Raw genomic sequence first — 25,644 nt, forward strand, 5'->3', positions numbered from 1 at the left:
ACCAAACAGAAGAGAATATTATCAGTGTACTGGCCATTCTATTTAATAGTACCGAATTGAAATGAGAATTAAGCGACGTGAATGTAACTGAAGCAACGGTAATGGCTGGTAGCGCAGGGTTGCCAGGAGTGAGATTAAATAACAAGCTGAAGACAGTTCTTTAACTATTCTTCTTTTTTTTCTTGATATCTGTATTTTTAGGGTTATCAACATGTTATGCATTTATTACCAAAACGTACGTGGTCTTAACACGAAAGAGTTTACGTGTGAAGAGAATATTGTCTTTAGCAACTTCGACATTTATGCCTTAACGAAAACTTGGATGAAAACTGATAGGGATTATTTTGTCAACTTGGAGGAACATAATAATTTGTTACGGAAAGACCGCTCCTCAGAAATCTCAACCAAGTCCTTAGCTGGTGGTTGTTGTCTTATTTTTAAGTCTTCTATACAATATGAGGTAATAGATATTAACTATTATGGAGTTGAGTGTTTATGGGTGAGGATATTCACAGGTAATAAGACTTCAATAATTTTAGGCATTCATTACTTCCGTCCTGATATGAAAAATGATATTTTTGTTGAATATTTTGATGTGGTTATTAATAGATTTGGAATTCTGATGATAAGATTGTGATTTTGGGAGATTTTAATGTTGGTGAAATTGATTGGTAACTTTACAAACAAGCAATTTGTCAAACCAGATATAGTTCTAAAAGTTCCAAAGTTATTGAAATGTGTGATCTCCTTAATTTTAATCAATACAATTACAATGCATCGAACCAATTGTCCACATTTGGTTCAGCTTTAAGCAATTTTGACGAAATTATTTTTAATACTGGTATTGTACCTGTAAGTAAGGTTGATGAATTCCATCCACCCTTTGTTTTAGATGTCAGCCTGTCTCATATATCATGTGAGACTAATGCAGATCTGCCCTTAAATGAGTCATATGATTTTAAAGTATGTAACTTTCTCCAACTTTATTTTGATATAAATGATGGTATTGATTCCATTAATCTGTCATCTGAATTAAATTAAATTGTAGAGTCTCTTCATAGTGTAGTATTACAATCTGTGGGAAATAATACACATAGGAAGAAATGTTTTTCTCAGCAGTCACAATGGATAACTCGTAAAATTAATCGTTTTCTCAATAAGAAGAAAATATGCTATAATAAGTTCAAGTCTACTAAGAAGTTATCCTGGTATCTGAGATATGTGTCCCTAAGAAAGGAGGTTAAATTAGGCAAGCTAAGAAAAATTACTTTAATTATCTAAACTGTTGTAATTACTCTGACAGAAAGATGTTTTAGAAAAATATTAGTTGAGGTTCCTTATGTTCTGGGCTTGAGAGGAAAGAGCGAATTATTATGTCTTGATAAGAACTACAAAAATAACAATTATGTTCCGTACCTCATAAACAGTTATAATTCGAATACTGTGAGATAGATATTGATAACGTTGTTAAAACAATTTCAACTTCATATATAAGGATAATTATTTAAGAACTCTTTTATAGTTCTATAGTTGAAATATAACAATTGTATATTTTTAATGCATTTTTAAAATTCTAGTAGTTTAGTTTATGTTTGCTAAATATTTTGAAATGCTCTGTTGTCCAATACTGTGGTTTTGGATACCTTGCAATATGTATCCTTGTGACCATGTAACATGTAATACTGCTGCATTAAGGCTGAAAAGCTGTTCTAGGCAGTTTAAAAACATTTTTAAATAAATAACAATAAATTAATTAATCCACGATCTGATTTTCTTTATTACGATGTTTCAATACAAGAATATTATGATGAACCAGGAAATTAGACTATCTTACAAAATAAACAAAACCATGTAAATTAACATGGAATGCCTAAAAAAACCTACAAAGATTAAAGACTTTTGAAATTCTACCTCATCATGTTATTCAAGAGATTATTTCTGTCACTTGAGCTCCAATGATTTTTAGAACACTTTGGAGCATGTAAATGTTATGGCACTGTAACAGATAGGGTACAAGGATCACTATAAAGAAGTTATTCTCTACATTTTACAACTATATCTCGGGACACTAAAGTTTGAAAACACACGAGATATTTCCAGTCAGAAATTAGTAAATAGTGTTAGTAATTGAGTAATTTAAAGTATGAAATAAAATTATCGAAAGAGATAATATAACAATTTGAAAACTACTTTTTTCCAACCAAAATTGGACTTGCAGGGTAACATACTTATTCCAACCCTACGATATGACTTATAACATGTTTGTTGATAATAAGAATAATCATTGAATGATAATAATATTCTATTCCATATAATTCTCAAGAAATCCCTTGCATACGAACTCAGTATGTGATACTCTTCCTAGTATATAAAGTAATACTTCCGCATTAAGTACATTTAGAAATGTGTGTATTTTATGGTACTCACCTGCATATATGTATCGTGGAAATCCATACGTCCGTTGTCAAAGATAGATTTATATTCTTGAAATCTTGTCATATTTCCTGGTATAACATTCACAAGTTCAGATAAGAAATCGTACAACTTCCCTCTCGTCTGGTTATCCATGTTATTGTACTCTCTGAGTAATAATAAATATTACATGTTAACTAAAATAGTGAAAATAGTGAAAATTTTGAATATTATCATTTTATAACTACAACTTTGTGTGTAACTAATTTCATTTCGAAGAGTGTACATATAGCACAATTCATTTTTTTATCATAGTATTTCTTGCCTTACTCACCGATGAGGTTGTCAGAATAACAAAAGAAACATGGAGCAAATTACAGTTTTATACTATTATAAGTGAGCATTTTTGGCTGACGTTTTAAGTCTTTTGAATATACTATTTAAACACACAAACATTCAGTGGAACATAATATAAAACGTTCAGAAACACAATGAATGTTTCAAAATTACATATCAATACCTAAAGGTTGAATAATATTTTCTCGCAAAGATAACATTCTGTGAGATTTTTATCACATTAGTGGTGGGTGGGTCCAAATTAGGTGTAACACTAGTAACAAACATGAGGTAATAGATAAAATTAAAACAAGATTTGAGCATGTTTTTTAGAAAATTGCATTTCTATGAATTATAAAAATATGTACCGAAATGTTTGTGAAGCTCCATTGCAGATTAAACTTTCAAAAAATAGACGTACACTTTGCAACATCTTATTTGACCGCCCCGAAAGAATTCTAATTCCAAAAATTGTAAACTTAGCTACATTTCACTTCAGCTCCAGATGAGAGTAGCCAACTTTGAGTAGGTCCTTCCACTAGACGAAAAAAGCTGCGGTGATAGGTTTTCAATTTAACACTTTCCATGAACTTAGAAAATAAACCGCTATTATAATACACAAACAAACAGAAATAATAAATTGGAAAAAGAACCTTCAAGGATATTTACGATTCTGGATGCTCGACTTGAAATTTGGGGGGTTCGAAACACTGAATAGAGTATTTCTCCACCTGGAGGAAATTGCCATCAAGTTTATGCAGAAAGAAGCAAATTTTTTAGGAGTTTATGCGACATTTTATTTACAATACCTTGCATAATATCGAACAGTTCTCAAAAAACATATATTGTACACGACTTGTCAAGAAAATGTGCTTGAAACACAGGAAGGTTTGAATTTTCATAAACGTCAACATGATTTTAAGGGTATAACGTCATTAAGTTAACGTAGACCAGTTGGAAGGGTTTGCTGCCAGCACTGGCACGCGATGCATCGTCTCTACGTGCGGTCCGTGTTGAGCATTTACGTGCAAGCCAGTGAAATTCAGGTTAAGTCTACCTTCTGTGTTTTGAACCATGTCTGTACGGCGAGTGAATACTGTGAAATTGGTCTTCACGAATGAGCGACAAAAACCGACATCGATACAACTGCATCGGTGGATTCAGCAGAATTTGTCACTAACAGAAGATCAAGTGCTTAGTATTGAAATCAATCAATATCGAAACTGTGTGTTTATAAACTGTTGTAAGAGCAGCCCTCAAGGCCGAAACATGCCCGCTCTAATAAATACGATTTTATTATTATTATTATTTGATTGCTGATAACATTTTTCTGAATTATGAAGCCTCAACCGTTGAGATACTTTAAAATACTTTTGGGTACAAATTTCCTTCATACGGAAAAAAATCTAGAAATAAATAAATACATTATTGTTGCACAACTTTTGAAACACTCTTGTGTAATACACAGAACATTATTTACTGTGTGGAGTTTTGGCCCTCCTATGATGGTGTAGTGGTATTGTTGTCAGTGGCGCAGGAACGGGGGCGGGGTACAGGGGTACATTGTACCCCCTAAATTTTTGAAGGAGGGTACAGTACCCCCCTTAATCTGTAAATCTAATTGTACCCCTTGTACCCCCTTAGATAATTTTACAGACGCAAGGCGCTACTGTTAAAATAACCTATTTTCAATTAGCTCAATAAAAAAAGTTTAAATTGTTCATAACTTATAAGCATTATCTTCCTTACCACAGAAATTCAAACCATTGTAAACTTATTCTACTACATTGTGCTTGCTATGATTTAGTTCATTGACCTGTATTCTTAGAAACTTCATTAAGGAGATGAAAATTGTTTAAACTGTGCGTGGAACAGTGGAATCAAGTAAAGTTTAGCCTACTCTCAGAAAATCACTCTCCAGGCAAATGTTCTTTTGCGTAAGGGAGGGGGGGGGGTTACCCTTTTCTTAAGAAACGGTCACGTCTATTCGAAGATAAGATATAAATCTTAGTCAGACGAGTATATGACTGACCTCCTTTTCTTCTGAATTTTTCAAATGGAATTGTCCGAAAATAAATACGTACACAAATGAGACTAGACACGACTGACCAACTTGGGGGGTACAATCTACTCCTGTACCTCACCTATAATTTTCATAAATTTGTAAAAGGGTATTCGGACAACTATACTTAAACGTATATACCTCGTATTAAGAGATTTGTTGAAAATACAGAAGTTACTAAGACAACAAGAATCTCTTTTCTCTCAAATTTCAAGACGAGAATGAAATAAATCTCTGCAAAATCAAAGCCAGACGACACTTGATGTAAGAGATGATCTCGTTGGAAACTCTGGTTATCATGTTTGAAGAAATTGCTTAAAATAAATTTAAAATGCTATGTCTTCTTCAGACATACCAAGTGTATATCTAATTTATTTTTCAAATTAGCTGTGTATTTTATTTTATGTGATTGCAAAGTAAATCCAGTAGTGACAATTGCAAGCCTGTGCTGCCCGTTTTAATCTATTCAGGATAAAATTCCGTATTTCGATGGTTCGCAGTGTCGAAACAAGATGTAAATCAGAAAAACGTTATTAACTAAAGTTTTTGCTTTAATGAAATATTGTACATTGTGAGAGTGGTGACACAATGTACATGTTGCTTATACTAAACATTTCGTGGGTCAGGACGAGATATCTCACCTTGTAATTAAGGGGTCTCACATGCACAGTGCTTTGGATTCCACTTTACTGTAGATCCAGTGCTGATCAGCCTATCTGTGCATGAAGTGAATCTAGGAATAGTTTTAATAACTTCTGATCCGAAACAAAAACGAGAAGGACCTCACCACACAGGAGACGATATGAGGCTGTGACAATTCTCGGCTCGGCTCATCACGATATCATTCCTATGTGAAATGAAATGCTTCCTACACATTAAAACAGTGCGATTTGTGATTTTATCAGAGGGAGGAGGACTTATTTTTACCTATGTATTAGGTATACTTAGAATTAGATACTAATTGCTTAAAATCTAATTTGATAGCCAATGAAACACAAACACAACGCCATTTTAAGTTAAACCCTAAAGTCAAACTGGAAGAAAATCAGATGAATGTACAAGAGAAATGAGAATCACTGCAGGTTCTATGGTTTGCCAATTTGGTTGTCAAGGGCACTGTGATGCTTAGACTTGATCCAACTTCTTGCATTTTTTTCTGCATGAAAACAAAAAAAGACTTTAGAAGGAATGTAGCACTTGCACGCTACAGCAGCTATTCAATCCGTGTAGGTATGATCGGAACACAGTTCTTTTAAAATATCGTTAAGCCTCTATGGCATTTTAAAGTCATGTAATTTTACGTTTTTAACCCAAAACCTTTTTACTTAATCCTGGATTTTTTACTTGATGAGGTATTTTATGTGCTGATAAAGGAAACCTGAAGAAGTAGAGCGTATCTCTACGAAATGTCGTTTTCAAGAAGTGTTTAAACAACTATACTCACTCACGTAAGTGTTTTATAATATATTTTTCTTTAAATATAATCAGTGAGTAAACGCACTAACTCAAAATGTATATGAAAACAATGCACTGGGGGTCTATTTATTGATAGGAAAAGTAGGTTTAAAACTTAAAATTATTTCTCCATCAGTTAAGTTAGGTTTATTGCATTGAACCCGCTTTCACATTCAGTTGATTTTGGATTGGATTCACAAGGTCTTTGAGTGAGATGGGATTGTTTGATTGATTGATTTGGTTTATTTTAATTCACATTTCTGCCACTTTTGGCTAATTACGAAGATGAGGGTGAGTGATGATTATGATGAAATTGATGAAGGGACACTCACAAATAACACCCATGTCCAGGCTGGGATTCAAACCCGGAACCTCTGTCATCGTAGCGCGCTCTATGCTAACAACTCCGCCACTGAGGACGAAGAATTGGCATGTCACCCTAAAACACACGCATGTACTTACATTCTACATTTAATACCACTACATATGAAAATAAACCTTGGCTGGCTCTTCATATTGTCCACCAAAGATTGAAATGAAAGAAACTTTCGAGCGTATTGCTTTCCTTGCTTGCTCTGAGATCTGAAGGATTTCGGTTTTGTATGTGTAATAATAGTACTTTCAGTGCTTGAACAGCGTCATTAGGTACAGCTAATTATATTACAAATAAATGCTTTGCCATGAATTTTTTAAACATATTGTTATATGTAAGCATGGGACATTAAAATGATCTGAACTGAAGTGGACTCTATAAGTATATTTAGGTATATTCAATAATATGGTTTCTATATCAAGGAGGTGGGAGATGATTATGCTGGTTGGAATGGCTCAAGATAGAGCATTAAAATTAATAGATGTAGCCTATCTTTGTTCGCAATTTTCACATTTCGAACTCCTGATTTTCCGTTCCATTAAATTCAAAATGAGCCCAGAACAAGGTCCAGAGCTTCATATATTTCGGAATTATTATCTAATCTTAAATAATGTTTTTAAAATTATCATAAATTCTAAGAAAAACAAAGAAATGACAATTATTTGTTCAAATTTAGCATTAAATAACAGCATATTCGTGAGTGCTGTTCTAAAATGGAATATTTCCCATGCCTTCACATTTTGTACCCCCCTAAATTGAAAACGTTCCTGCGCCACTGATTGTTGTTGCCTTGTAATGAAGGAGTCCTTGGTTCAATACCCAGTGAAAGCATATAGTGTTTAATAAGAATAATGAGGAATCAACTAATGATCTATGCACTCAAGGCTCCAGGTTTGAGTCCAATTCTGTGGATGGTTGCGAGTGATTGCTCATGAATTTCATCAAATCATCAGAGTTATCTTCATTGTCACATTTATTCAAAGTGACAGAAAAAAATTATACAAATAAGCACCTGTGGGTGCAGATGTTGCAACACAGTAGAAACCACCATTGCTATCAAGTGTAAGGAATGCAAACTCCTGGCAGATTATTACAAAACTCGAACATTGTACAACTCAGATTCGAAACACCCTAACAAATAACGGGAGTGTGTCATTGAAATTAGTAAGTTGAAACCAAATGAAATGCGCAACACATAATTTTTGTCGTCATATCATGAATAAATTATCTTCAACCTGGCTGCCCATTACACTCAACAACCATTGTCTTTTAACCTTCAGTCAGATTTCACACCAAAGCTACAAGCAACATATTCCACTTGGCAACGAACCTTCAGTAATCAATTGAACCTTTGAAAGTAAAGAGACATGTGAAGATATATTCTCTGCTTGTCACTTGCAGTGTGTGAGTGTGTTTGTGTTTATCTTGTGTAATAGTTATGCTGTCTAATGTGTTTCTGTGTGTCTTGTGTAGTATCGGTGGTGTGTATGTATGTGTCTTGTGTTGTAGTTGTGCTGTCTAGTATGTTTGTGTAGTAGTTGTGCTGTCTAGTATGTTTGTTTTTGTCTTGCGTAGTAGTTGTGCTGTCAATTTTGTTTATGTTTGTCTTGTGTAGTAGTTGTGGTGTGTAGTTTGTTTGTGTTTATATTGTGTAGTAGTTGTGGTGTGTTTGTGTTTATGTTGTGTTATAGTTGTGATGTGTTTGTGTGTCTCTTGTGTAGTAGTTGTGCTATCTAATATGTTTGTGTTCGTCTTGTGTAGTATTTGTGCTGTCTAATGTGTTTATGTTTGTCTTGTGTAGTAGTTCCTCCATTCATATTGGGGGTTAGGCTTAGAGCTGACAACTCTGCACCGTAAAAAGACATGTCAAGAAACAGCAATATAAGGCCATGGATGTTCCCAAGGTAAAATATTCCGGAGGTAAAATAGTCCCCCGTTCGGATCTCCAGGTGGGGACTACTTTGGGAGGTCCCTCGACTAAGGATAAGATCTACATTAGGAATAAGGATATTAAATTAGGCACCTGGAATGTTCTGAGCCTTTACCGGCCTGGGGCATTTCAGTGTACAGTTAATGAGAGAGTTAAGTATAAATTAGATGTAGTACCTGTCCAGGAAGTTAGGTGGCCAGGAGAAGGGAATTGTCAAAATAAAAATTATACTTTTTTCTATGGTGGTACTGAAAATCATAATTTTGGAACATGTTTTTTATAAATAATAGAATTATTTCGGCTCTTAAAACAGTAGAATTTATTAATGATAGGATATCATATGCAATTTTACAGGGTAGGTGGTGTAAAATTATTTTAATATACATACATGCACCAACGGAAGATAAAGATGATATTACTAAAGATGATTTTTATACAGAGTTAGAACAGGTATTTGATAAATTTTCTCAGCATGATATGAAAATTCTGGTAGTGACTGTAATGCACAGATTGGCAAAGAAGAGACATTTAAACCCACGATTAGTAAAGAAAGTATTCATGAATTAAGTAATGATAATGGTATAAAATTGATTACTTTTGCAACCTCAAAGAATGTAATTGCGAAAAGTACCACTTGTAAACATAAAGATATCCATAAATGTACCTGGTCTTCTCCAGATGGTAAAACTCATAATCAGATAGATCATATTCTCATTGATAAGAGAAGGCACACTAGCATAATTGACGTTCGTACACATAGAGGTGGTGACTGTGCCTGTGACCATTATTTAGTAATTGCTAAATTAAGAGAAAGACTCTCAGTGATAAATCATAAGCAACAAAATCTAAAAGTTATAAAATTTGATACAGGAAAGTTTACTGATGAAATAATTAAGAAAGATTACAAAATTAAACTGTCAAATATATTTGATATTTTGCAGGATTTAAGTGATGTTGAAAATATAAATGAAACAGACGTAAATAAGAAATGGGAGCACATGGAATCAGCAGCTAAAGAAAGTATAGGATAAAATAAACCGAGAAAAAGTAAGCCATGGTTTGATAATGAATGTCATAATCTAATAGAAATAAGAAATCAGGCTAGACTTAGGTGGTTAAATAACTCTCATGATACAAATCTAAACAATTATAATAGAATAAAGCGAGAAGTTAACGGCACGTTTAGAAGTAAAAAAAAGAGATTACTTGAAAAGCAAAATTAACGAAATTGAAACAAACAGCACAAATAAAAATATCAGAGATTTATATAAAGGTGTAAATGAGTTTAGAAAGGGGTCCCAACCTAAAGTAAACTTGATAAAAGATAAAGACGGAGATTTTCTAGCTGACCCAAGCGATATTCTAAAAAGATGGAAGAGTAGTAGTATTTGTGGTAATATAAAATCGAGAAATGAGGAGGTCTTGTCTGTGCTAAAATTAGGCTAAGATGTCTATAAAAGTTTATTGCTCAAGTGTCCTCCTCTATCAAATTTAAGATTTTTGTACAAGAAAACTTTTTGAGAAAAAGAGGACCCTCCTCTCAGATTGATTTGACTACACCTGAATCTGCCACCTATCCACCCACACCCACCCACCTACACCCACATATATATTTACTTCCCCTCTACTTCCGGTTTACTTCCGGTCCACTTCCGGGCCACTTCCGGTCCACTTCCGGTTCACTTCCGGTTTAAGTTCAGAGAATTAATATGTTGACTTGTAACATTCTAAATATTTTAATTCAGGACCAGGCTCAACTTGTTTATCTAATACTAAACACATTATAATATGCAAAAGTCTTCTAGAATTGCTCTGTGACTCTTTCATTTCTTACATCATAAACATATGATTTTTCACCTATAAGAATAACACTACATATGGTATCATCAGGAAGTGTATCATGGAATTCACAGATAATTTTAATGTTTGTCCTGTCATTAACCACAACTTGTTTTCTTTTTGAGGTGTTGATAACAAATATGGGTCTCTGTGCTTTGAATTCATCTGGTGAGTAATACATGTCAGTATTCCCAATTGTAACCCTTTTCAATGCTGTAAATGTATGACCCCCCTCAGATTGATGTGGCTACACCTGAATTTGCTAAATTGTTGTTTATAAGTTTGTTAAAAAATATGTCTCTCTTGATATTTCTCATACTGCCGTATTTTGTTAGGTTTAAGTTGTATTCAAACTTTTACTTATCACCAAGTAAATATTAGAAAACGGTAAACAAAATTTGTCTGTTTTAGAGATATTCCAAAAATATATATATATTTGATAAGCGACAACAACAGAGCCATCTATGTGCAAATGTCTGAACTCGGTGAATACTTGGGAACAAGTCAACTTTTTTCAATACTACATCATTTTATATTCTCTTTGCCAGCAATAGGGAATGGTAGTAAGCGTTAGACAAAGTACTTTGGAGCCGAATATACCTTTCTTAAGACGTCGTATATTGCTAAAATATCTTGAAATTTGCATATTTCTCATACCGCCGTATCTTGTTCTATTAGATCTCTTGAAGAAAATTGCCAATTAGTGAAAACTAATTGAGCAACAACAGGTGCTAATAGGGCAAGCATACAGTGATATGGGGATATGTGAATTGTCGGTTTCTTCGGTTCAGATAAATGGATCGAATTGAAACTGGGATATTTTGCATTTTCTTATATGATAGCTACAAAAACAAAGATTTTGATTTGCTAATAATTTATACCTGATTGGTTTAAGTAAGCAAGATTTCTATTGGATCTATAAATCTATATAAGTCAGTGTACAGTGCTGATTTCTCAGAGGAACCCACAGAGGAACCTATATTGCGAGAGATAGAACTCTTCGCCAAATTATAGGAGACTTGAAGCAGAAAAACCCAAGTAAGGTCATACAATTTTTCATAGGTTGAATTTACATATCAGTTAGTAGGACATGTTGTTGCAGTATTTCTCATACAGGTCTGTAAAGGACATCCAACTTATTTATTGTAATGTATTCATATTTAGAGTAGGTTAGATATCTGTCCTAGCTTGCTATACATAATCAATACCGGCATTAGGTCATTACTTTTCTATGCACATTACAACATGCCTGAGCAGTAGTGTGATTTGTGCTATTATAAGGGCGAGAAAGTATGAGCCTCCCTCAAGCAGATTTACTTACTTACTTACTGGTCGGCGCTACAGTCCATGTAGGTCCTTGGCCTTCCTGACTACCTCCCTCCATTCGTCTCGATCCTCTGCTTTTCTTCTCCATCCCTTGACTCCTAATCTTCTTAAGTCCTCCTCCATGTCCTCTATCCATCTTTTCCTGGGCCTACCTCTTCTCCTTCTCCCTTCCAGTTTTCCATTGAATATTTTCTTGACAACCCGTGCTTCTTCCATCCTCTGAACATGCCCAGCCCATCGTATTCTACCCTGTTTGATCTTCACTACAATATCTGGCTGGTTAAATAATTCCTGTACTTCCATATTTGTTCTCATTCTCCATCCCTCTTTATCTCTTACCGCTCCAAATATCCTTCTCAGTATTTTCCTTTCCCACCTTAACAACCAATCTTCCTCTCTTACCGACATCACCCAACTTTCTGAACCATACATTACTATGGGTCTTAATATTGTTGTATATATTTTAATTTTTGTGTTCCTACTAACATTCTTAGATTTAAACACGTTTTGCAAAGAAAAGTAGCATCGATTTCCACTTGTTATCCTTTCCTGTATTTCTGTAGCTGTCTTGTTATCTGCTGTTATTATTGAGCCTAAATATTTAAAGGCTTCCACCCTTTCATATTCTTTTCCATTTATTATTATGTAAGGTTCTCTTCTGCCTGTTTCTGGATTTCCCATCTTCATATATTTTGTTTTATTTGTGTTCACTTCCAGTCCTAGTTCTTGAGCTTTCTCTTCTAATACTTGATAACTCTCTTCCATAGCTTGCTTATTCCTTGCTATTAAAGCTACATCATCTGCATATGCTACTATTTGTGTTAGCCTATTTAATATTGTTCCTCCAGGGTTGATTGGTAGTTGTCGGATTACTTTTTCCAATGCTAAATTAAATAATATTGTAGAAAGTAAATCTCCCTGTCTCAGTCCTTTCTCTACTTTAAACATGTTTGTCATTTCCTGTTCTACTCTGACTTTACATTCCGTTGTCTTCATTGTCATTTTTGTCAGTCTTATCAATTTCCTTGGGATCCCAAACTCTTTCATTATACTGTAGATCTTCTTTCTTTCCAGGATGTCGTATGCTTGTTTAAAATCGACATATAGTTGGTGAAGTTCTTTTTTGTACTCATAGAACTTCTCCAACACTTGACGCAGTAAAAATATCTGGTCCATCGTGGAGCGATTTTTTCTAAATCCTGCTTGGTAATCTCCCATGATTCTTTCCATCCAATCTTCCAATCGTGTTGCTAAAATTTTACCAAATACTTTATAAGTTCCATCCAGTAGTGTTATTCCACGGTAGTTTTCACACTTAGCTTTATCCCCTTTCTTATGTATCGGGCATATTATTCCTACTGTCCAGTCTCGGGGCATTTCTTCTTTTATCCAAACTTCTTCTATCACTTCATATATGGCCTTCTTCACTCCTTCTCCACCATATTTCAACAGCTCCGATTCTATGCCATCTTCTCCTGGCGCTTTATTATTCTTTAGAGACTTTATTGCATCTTTTACTTCCTTTAAAGTTGGTATTATCTCTTCCTCCTCTTCCTCACTTATTTCTTCCTCTTCATCACTTTTCCCCTCTTCTTTATCCTCCTCATTGGTTCCGTTAAGTAGTTCACAGAAATACTCCTGCCATCTTTCCATCATCTTTCTTTTGTCTCCAATGAGGTTTCCTTCTTTATCCTTGTAGAAAACCGCTCTGGGTTGGTATCCTTTCTTCAGATCTCTTGTTCTCTCATAAAACTTTCGTATCTCATTTCTATCTTTCATTTCATCTAACTCTTCTATTTTATTTCTCTCAAACTGTCTTTTCTTAGCTCTACATGTCTTATCTGCTTCTCTCCTCTTTTCTCTATATTCTTCCACTACTTGTCTTGTTCTCCGTTGAAGCATCCTTTTTCTGGCATCGTTTCTCTCCTGTATTAATATTGAGCATTCTTCATCAAACCACTGTTCTCTCTTCTTGTTTTGTTTCTTTCCCAATGTATCCTCTGCAGCCTTACCTATTACTGTTTTTAGTATTTCCCACTTACATTCTAGTTCTCCTTTCTCCCATGTATCCTTTTTGGTTTCTAGTGCCTCCATAAGTTTTTCTTGGTATTCCTCTCTTACTCTGGCATTCCTGAGTTCCTCTATATTATGTTTCATGTTCTTATTTTCCTTTTTTGATCTTTTCACGTCAATTTTCTGTCTATACTTGATTCTCACTAGATGGTGGTCTGAGTCACCATCAGCACCTCTACAACTACTGATCTCCATCATATCTGTGGCATGTCTCCTGTCTATTATAACATGATCTATTTGGTTCTTTGTGCGGCCGTCTGGAGACACCCAGGTCTCCTTTTTTATGTCTTTTCGTGGAAGCCAAGTACTTTTAATTACCATTTCCTTACTGCTTGCAAAGTCTATCAATCTCATTCCGTTATCATTGCTTACTTCATGCAGGCTTTCTTTGCCAATTATGCTTCTGTACATCTCTTCTCTTCCTATTTTGGCGTTTAAGTCCCCTAAGCAGATTTGCTTAGGGGACTTAAGTCAAGATTAAGATTAAGTCAAGCAGATTTGCCTACACTTAAAACTTGCTCAACATGCCCATATTAGCTTTTTGCTCAAGTGTGGAACCCCGTCTAATCCAAGATTTTTGTAAAAATGCCCTCGGGAATTTCCTGAGAATGTATGAATCCCTCAGATTGATTTGCCTACACTTATAAAAGGCACTTCTGTGAGATTGTTGTCCATAAATTTGTTAAAAATATGCCCCTCTTGATATTTTTTTTTGGCCATACTTAAAACTAAGCCAAAAATGCTCATAAAACCCACACCCACACACACCCACACCCACCCACACCCACACACACCCACACATATTTACTTCCGGTCCACTTCCGGTTTAAGTTCAATTGGATACCAGGTTCAATTTGTTTATCTATTATTAAAACAATGTATTGTGCAGAGCTCTTCTAGAATTGTTCTGTGACTCTCTCATTTCTTACATCATAAACATATGATTTTTCCCCTATGAGAATAACACTACATATGGTGTCATCAGGTAATGCCTCATGGAATTCACAGATAATTTTAATATTTGTCCTATCATTAACCACAACTTGTTTCCTTTTTGAAGTGTTGATGATAAACATGGGTCTCTGTGCTTTGAATTCATCTGGTGTGTAATACATGTCAGTATTGCCAGTAGTGACCCTTTTGTATGCTGTAAATGCTTCATATAATTTAAGGAAATCATCCTTGGACATGTCTAAATTATAATTTTCTCTAGGAAATACCTCATTTCTGCCATTTTTAAGATATATGTTCTTGATGTTGCAGCTATCAAATTTACTTGAATTTTTTTCCTGATTATTGTGTCTTCCAGTCTGAAACAGAACCACCACAAAATCCGGCATGTCATATTGTATACTGGAGAATGAATTTGTAGCATCAAACTCATAATAGGTACCAGTGACAGGTTTCTGTACACATTGATATGTATAAAATTGTAAAAGAATCTGTGGATTTTTTATTATATCTGCTTTGTATTTAAGAGCATAACTGGCTTCATATTCAACAACCGGGATTCTTAGCTCCATAGTCTGAATAATGCATTTGCCTTCATCAGGTAGGGTATTGGGCAGAGCTTCCCCTGTAGAGTTTAATGTGCTGTACCTCATCAAAGCATTATTATCATTGGCAGCTCTTCTAAATGTGATTCTTAAACCACCCTTCCACATAATATCTTTGTAATCTGAGAAGAATCCTGGCAACAGGCGCATTGGGAACAACACAGTGTGGCTCTTGGATAATATTTTATCACCAGCCTCAAATCCACCTATTTTGTAGTAAGAAGCCTCGGTTTTGGATAATTTTAGTGTGGCCAAAGCTGTGGAGGTAATGCTGGGATAATCCACTCTGTTTATAACAACACCATGCTTTCTGATCTCAATTTCAGAGAACAGATGCGGCACAAAATTATCTACCAATCTTATATTTGAATTTGCCGGATAATCTGTTCCATCGAGCTTTACAACATCAAATTTGATGTATAGATCTGCTCTGTGGGGGTGTATAAAGCCATCCCCTACATCAAGATCAACCTCAATCTCTGTGTTGGGTTGATTTAAATTTGCAAATGTCCTCCTGTTTGGGGGGAATGATTGTAGCTCATAACTCTCAATATTTTCCATTTTTTTTGTATGTATTTTTATTTAAATATTAATCTCTATGATTGCAGTTGTTGTGGCTCCAGCAAAATCAACTAATTCTTCTTTTTCATTAGTGACCATCAATTCAATATAATCTATTCTATTATGGCACACAGGAAAATATAATGTTGGTGATGGAGTGTAGATGATGGGCTCCATAAATTCAGAGTTAGGTTTGAATGTTGCAATGATGCCAGTTTGTTTGTGAGTGCCTATGCCATTTGATTTGGTGATCATACCCTCGGCCACATTACAGTGAATATTCAGAGTCTCTATGGCTAAGAATTTAGGTATATTAATAGCAGTGTGTTTGATGGCCGGTTCAAGTTTTGTGTTGTTCTCAAAGCCTAACAGCTCTCCTATAGTACCCAGATCCACTGTTTCTGTAGCAGATACAATCTCTACTCTGTGAGTGACAGAATTTTGAGTTAATACTATACCTCTGGGTAATTGAGCATTTAAAGTGGACAGATTATATTGCCCTGGAGTGATGACAATTTTTTGATCCCCTACTGCAATTGTGTTGTTGTGGTGTGTAATATTAGGGATCAAGTACATGCCATAAAATGCTCTGAGAGCTATTGTTTTGGGATACACTATATCATCATGTAATTTGAGTTTCAATATTGAATTTTGGCTGGTGAGATGGAATACCCCCGTGATGTTTCAGATACCACAAGGCTTTTTGAAAATTTTCAATTGATGGTTTATTTATTTGAGACAGATATCTGAGAACAGATAAACACAAATGTCCACAATTAACATCTTTGAAGTTTTGAACACGGGCATTATTGTAATAAAGATTAGCTGATTTTAGATATTTTATTAAATTTTCAGGTGGAACACCTCCAAATGAATCAAACACAAATGCCTCATTGTTTAAATATTTAAGATAACAAATCCAGTGAGTGCCATTGATTTTTGTACTTATCCAAATTAACAATGCCACACTCTTTGTTGAGTGGTTGTTCTGGTAAAGAATCAGACATGTACACACCTCTAAAATTTTTGATGCCCAGTGGCTTGATTAAAGCTTCAATATCTTGGTTTGTAAGCGGCTCTTGTTTTTTTTAAACTTATTCATGGCTCTCTTAACACCTTTGCCTTGTTTCTCTATGGCCAGATTATGGCGCTTCAATTCATCTAATTCAGCCTTATTTTTCTTGGCATCTATTACTGTTTTTGCTATGGCAGCTGATCCCCCAGCCAAGCTCCCAACAGCCCCAAGTGCTGCTAAGATTGCCGGGATAGTAAATATGAAACCCCCCACAAGTGATTTTTTTCTGGATTGTTGTAATTTCTTTAATTGGGGGGTAGTAAGCAACAATTTCATACCATGGCCCTTTGCAAGACAAGAGCTTTTTCTCTTGCGCTGCTTTTTGGTTAAAAGACTATCAATAGTTTTAAGAGATTTAAGACCTGCATAAGGTATTTGATACATAACACCCTTGGCCTTCATTCTAGGTTTATTATATACATATTCACAGCCCCCACCCCAGTTTTTGTTTGGTGTTCATAGCTATGGTGGTCCCCAATGCTGCTATTTTTTCACTTAAAGAAGCATCTTTGCTTACAAATCTAGCAAATGCAGCCTCTTCTAATTTCTTGTCTGCAACATGTCTCTTGTCAAGATCAGAATGTGTGTTGTATGCTATGTCATGGTCTCCACAAGCAGCATCTAGGGGATTAACACCAGAATCACCTCTGTTTAATGGTCCAATTTTGTACCGGGACCACAACACTGATAGCCTGGAATATGTAGTTCAAATGGCAGCTTGTTTATAATATCATTAACCAACCCCCGACCCTCAGAAATATTCCAAAATTTAGGTGGTAGAGTATTAATAATTTTTATAAGATATCCAATCCCCTTAGTGTCATTCACTATAAAATTAGACAATTTTGTGCTTATCATGTCCATAATTTCAACCTTTTCATTGTAAAAATTGTGGTTGCCAGCATTTTCGTCCCCAGCTATCACCAATAACCTATCTACAAGTTTCCTGACATCATCAACCCAGACAAATTCTTTAGGCAGGGTGTTATATTGTTTGATTCCACTGCCAGTCTTGATCTGTGACCATATGGGCTTGATTAAGTTGTTATATTTTGCTCCACTGCTAGACTTGACTCTTTTTGTGTGGGATCATTGTTCTGGTATAGAGCATCTGATTTTATTAATATTTCTTTGTAATGTTCATAATCTTGATCTGTATAGCTGCCAGGCCTTTTCCTAGTCATCAGTTCCCACAATCCAGGCGTGCCGAGATACTTAACAAAAGCACCTCTTTCTCCAAGATGAGATTCTGAATAAACAATTATATCATCTCCCATAAATGTTACTCTGAAATTGCCAATTCTATGTATGATGCTACCATCACGCTCTGTGTCAGCATATAAGCCAAAGACCTCATCTTTGTTGTCTTTAGGTGTGCTTAAATATTTTTGAGCAAGAAGACCCAATTCAATAGGATCCTGAGTAGCTTCAATTCTTCGAGGAGCAACAGGACTAGGTGTATGAATACCTGAGAGTGGGGTGATTGGATAATCTAATATGTTCCTTGCAGCTACAGGTACAAGCTCTGTGATCAAATTTTGATTTTGCTCTGTAACAGTTTTGATATTTTTACCTAATTCACTAATAGCATCAATGATAGGCTGTTCTGTTTGTTTGTGTTGTTCATAAATTCCTCGGATCTGTGATTTCCATCCCTTAAATCTTTTTACAAGATAATCTATTAATTTAAGATCATCAATGATTGGCCTTTTCATGGTTATTTATACATGTTTCAATGTCTAGAAAATTGTTAATTTTATTTCTGTATTTGCCACTATTGGGTTTTCTTGTCATATCAATTGTGACAAACCCATAACTGTCCTGGTTCCAGCACCTACTGCAAAACTTGGAAAAAATCATTGTAGCTCAAGTCCCCACCTACATATTCATCATGTATGTGTTTGAGGTTGGTATGATCTTGATGAAACGCACATATAAAATTGCTGTTGTCTCGGATCAGCTGCTTCGGTATTTTTGAAAAAGTCTGTGCACGGTAGAAGCAATCAATGTTTTTGTGTCGGCCCTGTGTAAAGAAATTTCTAACCTTGTTTTTATTATCCAGTATAATGTCATCAAACACAACAACAGAATTATCGAGACATTCATGAAGAGGCTTAACATCTGGTTCAAAAGTGGCAATATCCAATCCATCATATAGCTTCATCAGCTGCTGATATTTTAATTGTTCCAAGTTCTTAGAGAAGACATACAAGTGCCTGTTTTTCCAGTCTAACCAGTTGGGTGCCAATAAAAAATTATCAATCATTAGTGTAGTTTTACCACAAGCCGATGGCCGAAAAATAAGACATCTAATTTTTTCAGGCAGCAACTTGCCATTTCTCTTAATCTGCTGTTCAGGTTCTGGCAGCCTTTTTATAACATCCCAGGTGCTCATATTATCACTTTGTCTGCATCGATCCAGCTGTGTTCTGGAAGTCCTAGCCATTTGACAAATAACTTGTTGCCTTTTCTGCGGATGATTTTTTCTATGAGATATGTGTCAGGCTGTTTAGTTTTGTTGAGTTCTTCTTCATAGAATCTGCCTTTGAGAATTTCTCATCGGTGATCTTTTATTATATATGTGTTAAGGGTCCCAGGTTTAACTTGAACCACTGTAAATAATTCAGTGCTCCAGTTTCTTGTAAAGCCTCTTTTGAATAAGTGCTTATATTTGCTGATTCTTACTTGATCACCCACCTTGTATTTGGCTTTTCTTGTTGTTGGCTGGTATCTAGGATAATAAACAGTTCTGATCAATTTTTGCTCATCAGATGAAGTTACTTCAGAGGGTTTCATGTTGATTGTGGAATGGACCGAGTTGTTATATTTATGTAGAAGTTCTGGAAGAATATTAATCCATTTATAATTACCTTGAAATGTAAATTGTTTATACATAAGATTTTTTAGGGGTTTGTTGAATCTCTCTACAATTGAGGCTTTTGAGATCACTGTAACTCGAATAATGTTTTATTGACTGGCTTTTAATAAATTGTTGGAACACAGAATTATAAAATTCTTTGCCATTATCTGTTTGCAAATAGCGCGGTGATCTTCCACTCTGATTGATGATTGTCCTGATGGCTTCTGTAACACATTTTCCAGTCTTGGATTTGAGTGGCACAGCCCAGGCAAATTTTGAAAATGTATCTATTACAGTAAGTAGATACTTGTAGCCCTTGTTGATTTTGTCTAAGTTTTTCAGCTGTCCACTTGCCATTTCAATCAAGTCGCTCTGCCATAAATCATCTATGCCTTTTATGACTACTGGAAGTCTCTTATAATTATGTCTGGCTTGTCTGTGTAATTCATCAACAATAATTTCTCTAGACATAATATGTAAACAAGAATATTGCAACTATAGGGTGTTCAGCAGCTGATACTGCAGGATTTTCTAAATACAGTTTGTCCCCTATTTGTATTTTAAATTCCAGAGATCCATCATCTTCAACATAAGATGTTTCTAATGTATTGGGATCTGTAAAATCCTCTAACTCTACACTGGTGATTTTTGCTTTGTTGTCAGCATTTGTTATTGATAAGGTAGGGTAGTGGTGTGCCTGTGGTTGTAGCCAATATTTGGTCTTGATTGGCCTCAGTGTGCCCCCAACAAAAAACTGGTAATAAAATTGTGCAGGGGTCAGCATATATATTTTGCCACCTGGTGTAAATGGTGAATCATATTCTTTGTTGGGGATGCTGTACAATTCAAGAATTACTGTATGTTTTGGATTCTCGATTATGCCGGTTATTTCTTTTTCTGCTGTAAGCAATCTGCTTGTTACAGATTCAAGATGCTCATTGATGGTCCTAACAACATCATCATGGCCTGGCTTGATTTTTATGTCCACAACAAGTTTCTTGTATTGTTGCACAATCTCTTGAAGCTGGGTGGCAAAAACAGACAGAGCATTTGCTTGATTGGATTCCATGGTCCCTAGCTGTTGCTTGATATTAGCTACAATTTGTTGCAAATTTTCAACAACTGCCAATTTTGAATTTTGAGCAGTAAGATCATGGACCTGTCTTCTGATATCCTCAAACAGGGCATGCAGTTCATTAATATTTTGATTGGTTGGTAGAGTGGCCACTGTCTCAGTGAGTTCTTTGATCTCTGTCTGGATATTCTTGATATCTTCTGATTTCAATATGCGATTCACTGCCCTCTTAATATTTTTAAGTTCCTGTGATGTAGGCAGATTTGATACAGTATTTTGCAAAGATTCAAGTGCCAATTTTACATAATTTAATTCAGAAGCATCAACCACACCACGCATAGCATCTTGGAGCAGGGCTATATCTGCCTGAGTGGGTGTTGATTGTTGTAAAATTTCAAGTTTTGTTTGGATATCATCGATCAAGTGATGAAAATGAGATAGCTCAGATTCAGTGTTGAGGTTTTCAAGCTTTGTGATCTGTTGTTGGACACTGGCAAGGGTGTCTACAATACCAGGCAGGTGAGATTCTAGAGATTCTTGTACATTTGTCAAATCATTTTGCACTGCTGCTATTGTACCCTCAAGATGGGTTATGGTACTTTGAATTTTTCCAAAATCTTCATATGTTTCAAGTTGCAGCTTAATGTTGGCAACACTCCGAGTTATTGCACTCAAAGCATCAGAAGATGGCAAGTTGTTCATAAAATTTTCAAGCGTCTCAATTTTTTCTTTAACCTCGGCTATGGCATTGTTCAAGGGGTCCAGATTAGGTATCTGGAGTGATTGAATCAGTTGCTTTAGAGTGGAAATCACTAGATCAAAATCTTCTTGTGATTTTATGCTTTTGACAATTGTTTGGAGCTGTGTCTGGACATTATTTATCTGCTCTTCCAATTGTTGTTTCAATTGCTCAGAGTTGGTGGCCTGGGTCTTAAATTTGGCTTGAAGAGCTGCTACAGCCTCTTCTAAACTTTGAAAATTATCCAATGTGGCCCAATCAGTATATTTCTGAAGCAATAATTTGAGTTCAGAATCAATTTTAAGAAGAGGGTCCATGCATTGTGATTGCAAATTTGTAATTTCTAGTTGAAAACTGGCATTGAGTGTGGTTTGTAAAGCTTGTAAATCACTTCTTAATTTCTTGACTCTGACATCAAGCATCAGAATCTCATCACTGTGATCTTCATGTCTTGTATGGCCAAATATATCATTGGGCATTTTTGTTTTAATGGTTATTTATTATTGAATATCTGATTCTTAATTCTATAAAAAAAGGTATAAGCTTGTCATAGGATCCAGGGACCTCAATATATAAGCAGTCACCAGCAGAAACAGTATATAAAGTGCCAGAAATCATGTTTGAGTGCTTAATTCTATAAATATTTCTCCCTACTGAAATCTTGACATCACCTCAGGGGTTGTAATAAATTGTAATTGCCAACCTACAGGTAATTGGTAATAATTTATATTATTGTTAAATATGTACAATGTTTTGCCTGTTTCATCATCAACATCTGTAAGTATGCTGTTCAGATGAATAATTAACAAGCCACTTAGTTTAGATATCATATCAGAAGAGGGTTGTGGTGTTGGCAGGTCCATAATAGCCTTTTTTCTCGAACCCAAATAAGTTCATAGGCATGTTTATTTATTTCAAATCATGCTCTGTAATTGGGCATTGATTGCCATTTTTCAAATCACAATGCCCCCATGGTAGAGTATGTATGCCACATGATAAAATGCATCTCTTATCATCATGTGGGTCCAGAGCCACTTTTCTTACAATATTTGAAGTCAACAAGTGATCCACACTCTGAATTCTATTTTCTGATGTTCTGATTGTGCTACATGATTTGAGACAATTTTTGTAATCCTCAAATTCAAGCTCTTTGTCAACAATTACTCTGCCAATGCCCTTGGCCTTTTCTGCAACAACACCACTACATGTTTCAAAACTGTACATCTTGGCCCTTAACCCAGCAAATGCCACAATAACATCACCAAGTGTCTCATCTTTTAACTTACCAGGCACTTTTTTGTTTTGGGGTTGAATCTTTGTATGTTCACTGGTAACAAAATATTCAAGCAATTCAGGCTGGGACATATCTTGATAAACATCTTCTGTTTGAATATCAAGAACAAAACTATCTGTGTCCATGTACATCAGTTCTACACAATCACCATAAAAAGGTTTCAACACGTTATAATACAATTTTAACATGTGTAATTTGGCCAATTCCAATATCACAGCCCCTACATAAATAGGCTTATCAAACTTAATATTTGTTTTTTTCATGTTGAAAAGTACCATATTCTCATCATAAATTCTTCTGTAATTGAAATTAGGCTTTGCTATCAATTTTTTGCTCTGGCTGGGGTCAGTAATTATTTTAACATCAATATGTTTTCTGACATTTTCAATTGTTTTGCCATATACTGAATTGACCATCAATTTAAACAAGGTCTTATCAAATTGGCTTATTGCTGATGTTCGAAGCTCTGTGTTTGTATCAATATATGGCTTCAACCATTTTGAGTGCCTGAACCTCAAAACTTTTCCAACTTTGGTCACTTGAACACCATGATTCATCAGGAACTGGAGGTTTTTGTAATATATGACATAATCCTGTTTCGGCTCCAGAGTCATCATCAATTTCTTCTGTTTAGAGCCAGGTGAACACTTAACCTCGGGAATTGGGGGCAGATCAGAAAATATGTTGTGTAAATCATAAGGAATTGTCAGATCAACCTCTAAGAACAGGCCATAGTTACTGTCATCATAATCCTTAAGATCTTCAATGTAGAAATCTTCGACCCACTCAAGCCCTGCATATGGCAGTTTTTTCATCATGGCATAACCATAGAGGTTGTTTGCATCTACATACACTATATAATTTGATGGCAGTGCTGGGTCATAATCGGGAATATATTTGTTATTTGCTCTGGCATATCTCTGAGAACATTGCACCATGCCTCCTCTTATACATTGTTCCATAAACAGATACATATCTTGATCCTGGATCAGATCCAATAGCATTTTAGTGTTTAAAAACATTGCAGACCATGCTAGGCCCGGAGCACTGTAAAAATACATTGGATCCAGCTTATAATTTTGCATGGAAGATTTTCTGAATGCCTGCAATATATCAGCTAAGAGAGTCACATCAAGTTTCAAATATGCCATGTGATAATCACCAAATGTCTGGCATTTTAAATTGTTCCACACCAATTGGGCATGGTGATAATCATCATCAGTGATTCCAGATCCTATGATTTTGCTGTAAAATGCTTGTTGTGGTGGCAGAGCACACTCATCAAATTTAGAAAAATCTGTAACATAGTCATATGGATATTCACCCTTCCGCCTAATTAATTTCAGGTCCTGATTTGGAAACAAAGCACGTGTGATTTTGAATTGATCATCAGATAATTGAGTGGCCAGTGTAGCCAGGCTAGCCGATAAAATTCTGTATGAATCAAGAAATCTTAAGTGAATAGGAACACCATTAACTTTAATTATTTTGCTAATAGCTATATATTTCTCATCATTTTCAGCTAAAATATTTAAATTCTGCTTCTCAAACCCCTCGTACCTGATCAAATGATGAAAATCATAATTGGATGCTCCATGGCAAAATATAGGGACAAATTTTGGTCTCTGGATCTTAATATTACAGCTATTACACACTGCCATTAAGAATTTACCATCTGTATGGGAATGGTGTTTCACCTTGATATTTATATCTGAAAATTCAGAATCACATACCGGGCATTTTTCTGCATTGTTGAAATCTTCAATCTGTTTCTCCGTTAAAGGCAACATGGGTTTTGATTTTAATAAGATATTAGATGCTATGTCATGGCACTTATTTTCTATTCTATTTTCAAATTTTTTGATGGCATCTGGTCCCATGTATGAATTTTTTTACTAACAACACCATCCTGTACAACCACATAATAAAAACTGGATGGTTCATGTAACTGGTATGGTGTATTTCAAGATTCATCAGGGTCTGGGCTACAGAATGCAAGAGGTTTGAGATTTGATTCAAAATCACAGACTATATATGCTGGGTGTTCCAACAAGGCCTCAAACTTTTTGAATTTGGCATTTTCACTTGGATTGGGCATCACCATATGAACAGGTTTATGATTCCCACAGTATTTCAGATGCTCAATTAACTTGTTTTTAGCAATTTCGGCATTCTTTTTACAAACACCATTCACCATTTTTCTACCATCAAAAACAGTTAAACATCTTCTGCACAACTTAAATATTCTATTAGATTTGTCTAGTTGTGTTCTCACTAAAGCTTCAAGATTATGTATCAGAGTATAATGGTGTGTATCATCCCCTTCAATTAAGAGCAAATCAATCGGAATAGCAGATTCATCATCAAATGTACTGATTCTGAGAGGTTCTATCAAGCAATTGCCACGGCCAGTAGAACAAATAAAAACATTAATAGATAATTGTTTGCCATTAATATCCCTGGCCTTTTTTTCAAATTTATCAATATTCTGAACAGACATTGGATATTCTAAGCCCTTCATTGCTTCATTAAAAATATGTTCATGCTGTTTATAATAACTTATTCTTTCAGGATTCCTTAAAACTGGAAACAAAGCAGCTAAAATACACCACAAAAAGCATTTCTCATCATTATTTTCAATATTAACCACGGCTCTTTTGTTTTTAATATTGGCAGGT

General features: G+C 35.1%; 2 protein-coding genes across 2 annotated transcripts in view; both read right to left on the reverse strand.

Moving 5' to 3' along the window:
• Positions 1-2,568, reverse strand: part of LOC146002312 (uncharacterized) — a 204,350-nt gene extending 201,782 nt beyond the window's left edge. The window contains exon 1 of the mRNA XM_083140025.1: positions 2,428-2,568. Coding sequence (XP_082996151.1) covers positions 2,428-2,568 — 141 coding nt within the window. The remainder of the gene's footprint in view (positions 1-2,427) is intronic.
• Positions 2,569-5,935: 3,367 nt separating this feature from the next.
• Positions 5,936-14,217, reverse strand: LOC146002313 (uncharacterized). Its single transcript, XM_083140026.1, has 2 exons — positions 12,773-14,217; positions 5,936-5,966 (listed from the first exon to the last, which is right to left on the reverse strand). The coding sequence occupies exons 1-2, from the start codon at positions 14,215-14,217 to the stop codon at positions 5,936-5,938; spliced, it is 1,476 nt and encodes a 491-aa protein (XP_082996152.1).
• Positions 14,218-25,644: the final 11,427 nt, after the last annotated feature.

The sequence above is a fragment of the Lepisma saccharinum genome, chromosome 18 (genome assembly GCF_977018435.1).
Source record: "Lepisma saccharinum chromosome 18, izLepSacc3.1, whole genome shotgun sequence".
NCBI classification, from domain to species: Eukaryota; Metazoa; Arthropoda; class Insecta; order Zygentoma; family Lepismatidae; genus Lepisma; species Lepisma saccharinum.